This window comes from Vanellus vanellus, assembly GCF_965231255.1.
Source record: "Vanellus vanellus genome assembly, chromosome: 1".
NCBI lineage: Eukaryota > Metazoa > Chordata > Aves > Charadriiformes > Charadriidae > Vanellus > Vanellus vanellus.
Window position 1 is genome coordinate 88,338,100 of NC_138905.1, and position 12,705 is coordinate 88,350,804.

A 12,705-nucleotide genomic window follows, 5' to 3' on the forward strand; every position below is an offset into this window, starting at 1 on the left:
CCCTGGCAACAGAAGAAGAGTCATGAGTCCTGGGATTACTAGAGCCTCCCCATGAGTCCTTTAGGCTCCTGAAGTTGTGCAGGAGGCTCACAGGAGCTGGTCTGTTTAACCTTCCTTACCTTTCAGGTAATCTTCCTCTGACAGCATACGAGAAAAAAAGATGAGAGGAGGGTATGGACGCACTCTGCCTGATACACCTGATAGTATGGTACAACCCCAGACAGGCTGTTGTTTGAGAAAGGACACATTGGATGAAATATCCCTTTTCTGACCCAGAATTGTTCTGTTCCAGACAAAAAGCCCAGTAAGAGCTGTACTGGGACAGGATATAAGATTTTTGGACCAGATATTAGGGAAATAATACAGTGTCCTATTTAATAGGAGTGTATTCAAGGGAGGAGGAATCTCCTTCCAAGTCCTCTCAACCTGCCTTGGACTCTTGAGGCAAAGGGCGATTTCTCCTGGAAGCCAGAGCAATCTGTGTGTGTTCAAATCACCCTGTGGACACCCAGCCAAGACAAATCTGATGCTGATTGACCATACAGGTACTTCTCACTTCTCCAGGTTTGAGTTAAGCCTCTCATAACACCGGCGGTGTGACCAGAGCCATTCCTGGTTCCTCCATTCTAAGAGCCAGCCCACAGCATGCTCTGTGCCAGGCATTTTGGGGATGTAGAAACACGGATGACGACTGCCCATGATCTTTCAGTCCAGTATTTACAGGCATGTCAAGTTTGGTGCCACCAGGGGGCCCTTTAGACAGGAAAACTGTAGATCTGTGCTTAAGACTCCAGCGATTCCTTTCTCACTAATAAATCTGTGCGAGAGGATCAAGAAAAGCAATACAAGGTTCACCCTCCAAGCTGAAAGAGATATCAGTCTGAGGAACGTTTGGTTGTACTACCTGTTGTTCCAGGGTGCTGCTGTTTTTCAGCACAAGCAGAGGTCTTGAAAGAAGAGATTGGGGCTTAGTGTTTGTGTCCCAAGTTACACAGGACTGGGTCCTGCTGGAGGTCCCTGATGAGTCTTCAGCGATGAGAGCATGTACAGAGCTGAGATGTTCTACTGTATAGCAATTGAGATACTGCAGGTGTCACCACTGTATCCCAATTCCATGACAGCAGTCTTCCTTCTTGTCTGCAGTCTGGGATCCCATCAGCTATCTGTAGACTTTTCACCCTTGGAGGTAAAAGCAAAAGCAACACTGGGGAATACTGAGAGCACCTATAGGAATCCTACCACTGATGGGACACCTTAAATCAGGATTTGACCTGGAAACACTTTAAAACACAGAGAAACTGAGGTGGAACACAATCCTCTCCCAACAAGAAAATACAGTCAACACAGCACACTGTTAGCAGTCCTGTACAAGAATATTTATTTCTACAGCTAGGAAAAGGGATTCACAGAACCTGAAGCAGTCTGTATTTTCTTTGGTTATGAGCAAAACCTCATGACTCATTTGAATTACAATGTTGGCTTTTCCAAACTTCTCTACTGAATCTTCTGTGAAATTTACCTTGTGGAGAACTGGCAAATTCCCAGCTCAAATCTGGGTCCATATCTACCACGCTGCTATGCTGGAAGCTCAGGAGGTTTGTTGGAGCCATATGTGACAGCCTCAGCTGTTTTCAAGACTGGATCTGACATAGGAAAAAATTTAGAAGTACCATTTAAGAAACTGCCCTTCACGTAAGAAAACAGCAACTAGCTGTTAAGTTTTCGGATGGGATTTCTGGTGTGCTTACGGACAAACCTCACAGACCACTACCTAAGTTCATGCTGCAGAGTGCTGTCCAGAGAAGACCTTTTTGTGAAGTCATTTGAATGTGCAACAACAGAAAAGCTGCTGAAGGATGTTTCAGGTAAGGGTCTTGGAAAATTTTCATTACAAATTACGCAGCCTAATAAATGCATCCTAAAATGACGGATGAATTGCTGTAAACACCTGGGAAAGTTTAAGACATGACTCTACCTGAGCTGCCAGTGAGGTTTTGGCAAACATACATAACCACAGAGCTCTGGAAGCTGACTATTTTTGCTACATCTTACAGCTTTTACTGGTTTTAGGAACTTTCATCTGGGATGCATGAAGCTCCAGTAACATTTTGGACTTAGGGACAGGATTCTTCATTGCAGGACACGTGGCCAAACACCCTGCTGACATTATGACACCACTTCATGGATTAAACAACTGAACTGAAAATAAAGCATCTTGAACTCCACTAAGACATTGGAAATGTTCAACTGGACTTTTTGAGAAAAAGTGTTTAAGATACAAAGTAGAGAATGGAGACAATAAATGTCATTATAAAAAACGCTGGAGATCTGTAGAACGTGAGACTCCTTACAGCCCGCCAATGACAAGGAGCATCAGGTAGATATCACCCACAGCATATACATGGGTCACGTGCTCTTCTGTCCTCTTTAATGGGTGATTTGCAGCAAGTCATCTAGTCATCTGCCATAGCTTACCTGCACAGGTACACCTGACAAGGTGAAGCTTGTCTGCTCTGATGTCCCAGGTCTCTGAGGCTCAGCTAAGGAACTACGGTTGTGCACATACTTCCAGCTGAGATTCGGGCTTCCTGAACAGCCTGAGACGGGAAACCATACTTCTGTGTCTGATAGAAAATGCCTCCCACAAGAGTGAAGCTGTATCTGATAGCACCACACTTGGTCCATAAGCCATCTTGTGTGGCTGAGACCCTTGAATACTAACACCTTAGGTCTCTCCTCAGCCCCGTGACTGTCGTGTTTTGCTAAAACTGTAAGAGCTCACCAGGAAACAAACCCCAAACTCATCCACTGGTAATACCAGCGCTCCAGTCATGTCCATCTGCAATGTGTCCCCAGTCTGAGCCCACACATGTAAACACAGACTTCTTCCCTGAGAAAACACACAGACTGGATCAGCCATGAGCGCGTCTGTCTGACTCCGCTCTTGAAATAAGGGAGAGAGGTGGGAGGGAAAAGTACATGGGCTTCTTAAGGATCTGGGAAGGCAAGTTGTTTCAGTTTCCCATATGGCATATGGGAAGCGGCTGAGCCATGCATGTCCTAACCAGAGGGCCTAAAGAAGCCCCGGATCCCAGAGGAAGGGGTGGGGGAGAGAAGTAATTAACCTTCTCTATGTTTTTTTAAGATAGTACAACAGGGTGATTATAGACTTTCCTGAGGCAAAAAAGGGTTTTCCTCCCAGACCAGCAGCGGCTGCAGGGCTCACTTTTTCCAGGTCTGAAGGAGGGTTCACGAATCTGCCTGCCCGATGGTTTTGATTACACTGGTCTTGTTTCATTTATGGGCTTAGAACTGGTGTGAAAGACCAAAGAGGCTGGGTGGAGGGGATCATTTGCCTAAGGGGGAAATGAGGACGTGACAGCTCTAAGATGCAGAGAGCCTATGTTTCTGGCCTTAGCACTTCAAAATACATTCAGACTCAGCTCAAACTTTCCATGGCAGGCCTCTGTTTCTTCATACATTGCAGAAAGATGTAGGTGGGAAGGGACCTCTGGAGATTTCTAGCCCAACCCCCTGGGTTGCCACAGAGCTGACTCCAAAGCTAGGTCAGGTTGCTCTGCTTAACCAGAAGCGTTACCTGGTTTTATTCAATCAACATAGAATTCAGCTGCCTCCTGTCATGGCTGTCGCCTGCCACTCACCACCACAGCCAGAGCTGTCCTCTTCAGGAGGCTGCGCCAGCACAGTCACCCAACAAGGAGCAGCTCACATTCTGCCAGCGCCATCCCGGCAGGCTTGGCACCCCCAGCCACAGTCTTCAGGCAGTGAGCTCACCGCCCTGGTGGGTCCAAGTCCCAACCGCCTGGTGATCCCTGCTGGGGAGCCAGGGGTCACTTGCTCATCCAAGGCAGGAGAGGGACCCAGCTAAGACCTGGTAGGAGGCTCTACCTGCTCTCTCCACTGGCACCTGCGTTTGCTTTTATAAACCACACAAAAGGACCGTCGGAAGCAGAAATTGTCAGTCTAGAGGGAAGTCTAGCAAAGCCTGCAAGAGCATGACTGTGCCACCTCCACAACTCTCTCAAAGCAAGCAGCCCCAGAGGAGGACAAGAAAGAAGGAAATCTCCGGTGCCACTCTTGGTAGGACCAGCACTGCTAGAAGCTTGGAGCAGGTGCCATCAGAAGCAAGGAAGGGGCTATGAGCACCAGACTTCTCCTTGACAGCTCTAATAATACCATGATTGGAGCAAGCAAGTTGCTTAGGAAAGGTGTCCTGACACCAAAACCTCTCTCAGGTGAAACCACTGAAGACTTTGTTGCAGGCTTATTGAAAACTAAGGTCTGGTCTACAATCCCACTTGACCCAGCGGTAAGACCTGATCAAAAGAAAGTGAGGTTCAGCCAGCACACACTTGTGTGCAGACAGTCTCCTGCACTTTAATCCCAGCGTGCACTGACTTTTAGTGTAACTTTTGGCAAAACTGATAGCGTTGAGGGAGTTCTGCCCCCAGCTGATGAGGTTAACATATGGTGACGGGAATTAAATTAGATGAGTGGAGAATTAGCACAGAGCCCAGAAAGGTGAATAAGGCCCTTGAATGGTACCATTACTTCTGAGGAACCACTGATGAAGACGGGCTTTGTTCTTACCTTGACAACACCAGCACAACACCATTGATCTCACTGTGGAAGAAGAATTAGACTGAATGATGAAAAGCATCTTCAAGTTTGGATGCAAATCAAACACATGGGCAGGCTTGAGATAAAGTGCAGTGCAGAACCCTGTATCCTCAACTTTTTCTAGAAATCTATGCAAGTTCTTGCTGTGATCGCCTTGTCAGCTAAAATACCACCAGATACAGCATGAATATTTGCAGGTGTAAGGAGAGGGAAGAAACTTTATTTGTAGCCCTCACCTCAAGTGAGCGATGATGTCCCATAGGTCACCAAGATGAAAAAATGCCAAAGCAGATATTCTTCTATTTCTATAACTGTAGCTATATCTTCTAACTATCCATAGATGATGACAAAGGTGTTCAGTAAAACTGAGTAAGATGGAAGAACTAGTAGAAGCTGTGGAGCCAAGGTGTCCATTGAGACATGGGAAACCTGCCTGGCAGCCCTTTGTCACTTCCCTCTGTGCTGCAGTGTTTCCCTCTGAGGAAATGAGGGATGGCTGCTCACGTTGCTTGTGCTGACCTAACAATCAGGTGCCGCCTCACTTCCTTCTGGATGACTGGCTGGATAGAGCCAGAGGTACTGGTGTTGCATCTACATAGAAGGAGAGATGGACTTCTCTCTCCACAATTTCTCATTGCCAAGTACATTCTTCACTACTCATAGTCAGGCACTGCTGCAGCAGTGGGGAAGAAGCGTGAAACCTGTAATCAGCCTCTGCAGAGATTGTATCATCCGCTAATAATTGATCTTCAGTACCACACAGTAAAAGGTGACTGGGCAGCAGGAAGGTTGGGGGAGTCCTGAGGACTTGCTCCAACGTTCAGATATCTTGAACAGAGACTAGAATCTACCGTTTTTTTTTTAAATGGAGCAACAGTAGGAATACAAAATTGCAAAAGCGCAGTTAAAAGCTAACATGGAGGTTGAATCAGCACGCAGATCGCAGTGCCCAGGGCGGGCGGGAGCAGGGAGGGGTGTTGCAAGTCAATTCCAGGCAGCAGCTACCTGCTTTTGACACTCTGTTCCCAGGGAAGGCACCCTAACCAGCTGTGGCTCCAGCTGCTGAGGGACCTCTGCGGGGTGGGATGGGGCTGCAGTGAACATGGCTGAGGGTGACACAGGGCAGCAGAGAGGCAGCATGGCTGCAATGACTGTGCTGCAAAGGCCCCTCACCACAGAGCCCAGCACATGGCTCCAGCTGGAGATGAGGATGTGCCAGGACCAGAGGGGGCCTGTTTGAACCAGTCCCGTCCCTGCTGGAGGAGAAGGGTCCAAATCCCCGCCCTGACACCGAGCTGGGAAGGAGGGAAGGGGCTGAGGCAGGAGCACCAGCGCTGTGGTGGCCCCTGGGCTGAGATGGGTCCAGATCCAGCAGAGGCTCCACCAGCAAATAGGTGCTGGAGGAGCGGTGGACCCACACCTTGCAGAGCAGCGAGATCTCACCGGGCAGGCACACACCCACCAGAGATGGTTGTAGGCGAGAAGGTGCTTGGTGGCAGCTGCCCCCCTTGCACCACGCTTTTGCGTCCCTCTGTGCCCTGGGGCCAGTCCTGCAGCCACAGACATTTGGAGAAAATGACAGTCAACACTTTGGCCCTCCAGAGACCAACTGTTGGCGCTTCCAGTATCTGATCTGTTGCTGCAGTTGGACAAGCACAAAGCCACCGATGCTCAGACAAAAGTTGGCGTTATTTACAGCTCCCGGTCTCGGTGGCTTATTGTGTGATTGCCAAAGGACGAGTTTAAAAAGGAAGGAACACTGACAGCAACTTTAAAGGTCTGCAAAGATAAAAGGACAAATGCTTGACAGATCTCTCCCGGGCAGCCGGTGGGACAAAGACCTGCAGCTCCCACCTCTTAAAGCACCTCCCTGTTGCTGCCACCCACAGCGGGTGGGTCATGCCTGAAGCCAGCTGGGGCAGGGAGGCCGCAGGGCAGCGTTGGGTCAGAGCCACATCGTCCGGAGCTGCAGCTCCGGTTCCCTCTCTGAGCCTCCATCCCCCTGCGCCAGCGCCCAACTGCGCTTTCCAGAGCTTCACATCAGCCCCGGAGCTTTATCTCATGTTCGTGCCATGCCCTCGCCATCACCGCCAGGCAGAGGGCAGGAGCAGGACCCACACGCTAGTGTCCAGCACCCATTAGGGCCATCGCAGGTCTTCTGAGCGACTGCGGGTTCCCCTCTCTACACACTGCTGGCGAAGCCACCCCGTCTTTCGGCAAACCAACTGCTACCAACCAGGTGAGAATGTAACCCAAGATGTACAGACACAGCCATCCACACGAGCCCTTTGAAATATTTTTAAACGCTTTTATTTACAGTGCTAGTTGAAAACAATATATATATTTATATCTATCATCCTCGTGATGTCTGTGCCATAGAAAATGCTGTGGCTATATTGCCTTTAATTTACAAAAAAATGGTCACAAGAAAACCTGACGGGAAAAAAATGGAAATCAAAGTTTGGTCCCCAATCGTTTTTCTCTTGATTTGTTTTAAAAAAGCCTCCAAATTAAAAAAATACGCAGTTCAGATGAAATTCATATATAAAAACAACCCTTATCTTCTGAAAAATTCACGAGGGCCAGCTTGCTGTCATGTAAACTTGAGAAAAAAAAGCTTAAAATAAATTCTGTCTTCATGTGTCGCTTAATAGAACCGTTATTTGCCTGTAATATTCATTTTCTTTGTCTCTCAGGGTTCAAGGGGAAAGCAGGCGAGAGGAGGCCTAGGGCTGGGAAATGCACCATGAGATCTGTGCCCGCAGCCTCCTGGACTCGGGGAGGGTATCTGACAGCAGGTCTGGAGAGCAGAAGCTGTCAAGAACCTCAGACATACTAGTGACAAAAAAAGAAAAAAAAAGAAAAAAAGAAAAAAAGAAAAAAAAAAGAAGGGCAAGTGAAAAGGGAAAGAGAGGTGCTTGCCACGAGAGGAGCCTGGCACAGGGGCCTGGCAAGGTGACATATGGGGGCCACCCGGAAATGATGAGATTCCTGAAGGAAGAGGAACATTTGTAAGTGGGGCACAGCTGGAAGGATGTGGGGGACTGGAATAATTTCAGCTGGGGAATGTCACAGATGAGCCAGGTCTTCGGGTGAGGAGGAAACTGTTGTCTTCCCTGTTTGAGAGCATTTCTAATCTTTCCTCATCTGAGACTGTGTGAAGCCAGAGGCTAATGGACAGCGCAAGCACAGGCTGGAATGGAGGAGGAGAGATGGACGGAATGAGGAGATGGGAGGGGAGGACTCAAGCTGAAGACCCATTCTCTGTCTTCTGTCTCTTTGGATCCACTTCATCCTATGTAAGGCACAGAGACAAAAAACTTGAGTTACCATCAAACAGTCACTACACCAGGGCACATCATTTCTCCACAAGATTCTTACTGCTGCTCTTTCCTCCATGTGGGAATCTCTGTCTGGCCTGCCCTAAATCCACTCCTCTTTAAATGACCTTTGAGTGCCTAACACAACTGTTGCGTTGATGGTCATGATTAAGACATGGACAGCTCCATTTGGAGGGACATCCGGGCCATTACTTTCAGGAGGTACAATAAGTCCAGGCCCACATCACTTCAGACAGACCCTGCGAACCACCCTTACAAGCCCATCTTCTGGCCCGAAGCCCAGAAGTCACCAGTGTTTGAGGGGTCATGGCCCAGCACGATCTCAAACACCTTGACTCTCAAACACTCAGCACCGTGACTGCTAGTGGAAAGACCTGGATCCTACCAGGAGTCTACAAGGGTTTATTATCCCCTTGCCATATCAGATTTGTTTACCCATCTGCTGCTGAAGCAGCAACCAGACCCGAAGCCAATTTGAGATGCTCAGCAACAGCATCCACACGGATCTGAACAGCATGTAGCAGGTAGCCTCGTTCCTTCTCACTGCCATTACTCTCACACTATCACTCACCTCTTCCTCCTCTGCAGATCTTTTTTCTGCATGACCATCCTGCTCTTGCCCATTCTCGTCTCCTTCTAAGCACAAGCAGGAGAGGAAATCACAGGTTAATCGAAGTAGCATTTAAGGGAATGTAATCTCACAGTCAGAGGGCTCAGAGGAGGAATTTTCCTCCCACAGCCTGATTCCTCCCATTCTCCCTACACCAATCATTTCTACCTTCATCCTCATCACCACCTTCTTCTTCATCCACATCATCAGGATTGTCTTCCTCATCCTCTTCAGCTCCATTTTCCTCATCCTGAGTGAAACAAATTGTTCAGAGCAGAAACTGGCACCAGGATGACATTCCCACATGCTCTTTGCTGCAAGTGCGAGAACAATCTCCACAGCTCCAGCCACTTTAAACTCCAGTCTCAGATGTGCATCGAGCAAGTGACCTCTGCCCTGTTACTCAGACATTGTCATTCCCACCATCCCAGCTGAAACCCTTCTCCGAACCATCCTTCTTCCCAAAACTCAACCCTTCCAGTCTCTCCCCACCAACATGAACCTCCTTGACTTCCACAAGCTCACATCCCAACAAGCTGCTGCCATCCCATCCCAACAATCAGAACATCTCTCTGGTTACAGGCTAATGACTTAGCCTGTGCTCACAGTACATCTGCTCCCGCATCCCTTCTGACCTTCATCAATCTGTGCATTTCCTCACTGTTACTTCCCCCACCTTTTTCAACTTACACTCCTTACGCATCTCGGGATACCTCAGTAGGTGCAGGACCACACCTCCTGTGCCATCTAACTCCTATTTGCCCTTGACTCCATTCCCTTCTTTGATCTTTTTTTCTTCTCGCTGGACCACACTGACTACGCTAAGTCCTTCAAGGCTCATTCTCCACAATTATCCTGTAGCTCGCTACTCATCTGCCCCTCTCCCTCATGAGCTCCACTGGCCTGTCCTCTTTCTTAATCCCCCATATTCCATTCATATTAATTACCCGCAGCGAGCCAGGCTAACCACCCCTTATAAAACCCTCCCCAATGCCTCTCAATCTGTACCCCAGAGGGGCCTCACCTCTAAAATCTCCTTCTTTTTTTCCTTATGGATGGTTTTCTCCTCAAGTTTCTCCTTCTTTTCTTTCATTTCCTATACGTAAGACGAGAAAAAAAAAAAAAAAACAACAAAAAAAAACAACCAAACATTCCAGTGGTCAGCGGCAAGAAAATAAAGAGACGGGGATGCTTAAACAAAGAGGGTTTAGAGGAGGTGCGGAATAACAGTGAGGAGAGGAAAACATATTAGGCGCTAAATCTGCCCTCCCTGACAAAGAAAAAGCAGCGAAAACGCGTCAGAGCTACTTTTAAACCACACACATGTGGAAACCAGAAGTACGGAAGAGTTTAATGGTTTGTTTTTTTTTTTTTTTTTAAAAAAAAAAAAAAAGAAAAAAACACAACCAAACCTTGTCCTTAGGACCGAGGCGTTTCCGGCCCTCCCCCCGCCACCCGGGGGGGGGTGTCGGGGGTTGTGTGTGTGTCCCCGCGCTTTGTGTCCATACAACTTGCCGCCCGCCCAGGGCGGCGGGGGGAGGGGGGGGGGCGCCGCCGTTAAACCGTTCCCTAACGGTTCTACCGCCTCCAGCTCCCCCCCCTTCGCCTCCCCCTCCTCGCCGAGCCCAGCGCGCGCGCCGCCCGGCCAATGGGGAGCGGGGGCGGGGCGGGGGGGGGGCACGAGGGCCCTCGCGCCCCCCCCCCGCCCCGCCCCCGCCCCCCATTGGCCGGGCGGCCCGAGGGCCCCGCGCGCGCGCGCCCCCCGCCGGCCGGGCACCTCAGTCGGCGCGGTGCGACCGCGCGGTGAGGCGTGCGGGGTCGGCGCCCTTCATACACACATTGCTCCCCTTCCCCCCCCCCCGGGTCGGGAGCGGGGCGGCGGGGGGGTCTCACCTTAGCGCTCAGCTCCGCCGGCGCCTCCTCGACGCGTTTTTCCGACATCCTGGACCGGGTAGCGAAAGGAAGAGGCCGGTTGGAACCGTCCGTGGGGGCCCCGCGTGGAGAGAGCAAAGGGGCGGTCAGCGGCGGGAGCGCAAAGTCCCAACGATCCGAAGGCGGCAGCGGGCTCCCGCCCCGGGGGCCAAAGTACTAGGGTCTCCCGCGGTGGGGGGATACGGCGGGGAAGGGGATTTATACACCGCCCGGTGACGAGGGAAGGAGGGACCTGGGGAGGGAGGGGAGAGGGACGGGAGGCGGAGGAGGGAGGGGAGAGGGACGGGCCGCGCCGCGGGGAGCGCGGCCGCTAGAACAATGTGCGCTCGGCGCTACACAAGAGCCGGCGGCCGCCCGGCAGCGCGGGCGCACCGCAGCCTCCGCCTCCCTCTTCCCCCTCCCCCCCCCCCCGGCCCGTCGAGGCCAGACGGGTGCGCGAAGCATGGAACTCCGGCTCCGCTCTCCCCGCTGAGCCGCGGCGGCGGGCGCTGCCCAGGGGGAACCGAGCCCTCTGCCCGCCGCCCTTGCGGCGCGGCGCGGCACAGCCGGGTAGAGCCGACCGCACAGCCTGGACACCCCTCTCGGATGAACCCGGGGTGGGAGAGCAGCGGTGCGCCAGAGCCGTGTGGGAGGGCAGCGCTGGCGACGGCCAGGTTCACGCGGCCTCCTGCCTGGAATTTTCCACTCCAGCTGCCCGCCTTCCCTCCCTCCCGCTGGAAGCGCTCCCGGTGGCGGAACTCCTCCCGCCCGCCCCGCGGCCCGGCCCGCCCCTCCTCTCCCCTCCGCCCGGCGCTGGGCCCCCGCGCGCGAACCCGCCGGCTAGGGGGTGGGGCGGGGCACGAGCCAGGCTGCCTTTCCCGCGCTCTGCCCGTGGCGGAGGGAGGAGGCGGGGCCCGACTCGGTCGCTGGCGCGCGCGTCGGCAAAACTGGTTGGTAGTGGGGGGAGGGTTAGCGAGCGCATCCCAATTCCCCATATAAGGAGGGACGAGTGGGTGGGCGCCTGATTGGGCGATTCAAATGAGCTGTCTGCCTGGCAACAGGCTTACCATTGGCTACCGGGGGAAGGCTCGCTGGAGTTGGGGGGGGGGGCACAGGGACGGTTGCTGCAGTGAGGAGGGAGGGGCCCCTGGCACGTGGGGCGGTGGGGAAAGCGCGCGAGGGACTGAGGACGTGGAGGGGTGGTGGCCGGTGCCGTGGGGGCGCTGCGGACCTCGGCCCATGCCAGGGGCCAGCCTGCCCTCCGGCGGGCGCTTCTGCAGCTTTCCCCGGTGGGGGGGTGTCCCAGCTGGCGCTCGGGGCGGCTTGTGAGGAGAGGGGCCTGGGGCGCGGGCGTCGCGTGCATCTGGTGCTTAAACGGTGGGGGTTGGGGGGTGGTTTGGTGTCCTCAGCCCTGTAGGCTACTTCACGGTAGGCCGGGGCCCCCGTAAGCCGCCTCCCCCCGGTGCCGCGGCGGGTGCTGGGCAGCCCAGGGCGGTGGCGGTGCTCCGCTGACGCCTTTCGCCAGGGGCGGCTGCAGCCGCCAGCCTGGCCTCCCGCCTCGGCGGCGGGGCGAGGCGGGGCGAGCGGAGGACGGGCCGGGCAGCATACGGCGTGCAACACTGACCTCTGCCGCCTGCCGCAGCGCCCTGCCCGCCTGCCGCGGAAACCGGGTTCTGCCCGCCTGCCGGGCCCCCGCCCGGTCCTGGCACCCTCGCCGGCCGCCGAGGCGTGGGCGGCCCCTCCGGGCAGGGGGCGGCTCGCTTGATCACCGCCCGGCTCCGAGTCTCCTTCTAAGCAAAAGTGCTTTCTGCAGAATGGCAGGTTGTGTCTTGCAGCTGCAGGGATTTGTTGCTAACTAAACAGATGTTCCTATAGCTACGCTTCAGACCGCTGTGTATCAGCTTGAGTGGACCGGGATGACTAAATTCCCTTTACCTTTCCCAGATTTATATTGTCCTACTTTTAGTCACAGGCACACACACAAAATCTGCATGCATTTGCAAGCCTATGTACGAAACTAAGCATGCACATGAGCACGTATGGATATACGCGTGTACACAGCCATTCTCACAGGTACAAGGCGAGGTTAATAATCCATCTGGTGCGAAAATGCATTTACGCACACAAGCCCTTGTGCTTCTGATACAAACTCAGTAAGCCTCCATGCTTACTGAATGTGTTTCAGTTTGAGCATTTAATAGA

At 52.8% G+C, this 12,705-nt stretch overlaps 1 protein-coding gene across 1 annotated transcript; it reads right to left on the reverse strand.

Moving 5' to 3' along the window:
• Nucleotides 1-7,735: 7,735 nt before the first annotated feature.
• On the reverse strand, nucleotides 7,736-10,814 carry PTMS (parathymosin). The gene is made up of 5 exons (XM_082498396.1): nucleotides 10,486-10,814; nucleotides 9,617-9,688; nucleotides 8,761-8,842; nucleotides 8,554-8,618; nucleotides 7,736-7,936 (listed from the first exon to the last, which is right to left on the reverse strand). The coding sequence occupies exons 1-5, from the start codon at nucleotides 10,531-10,533 to the stop codon at nucleotides 7,886-7,888; spliced, it is 318 nt and encodes a 105-aa protein (XP_082354522.1). The 5' UTR covers nucleotides 10,534-10,814; the 3' UTR covers nucleotides 7,736-7,885.
• Nucleotides 10,815-12,705: the final 1,891 nt, after the last annotated feature.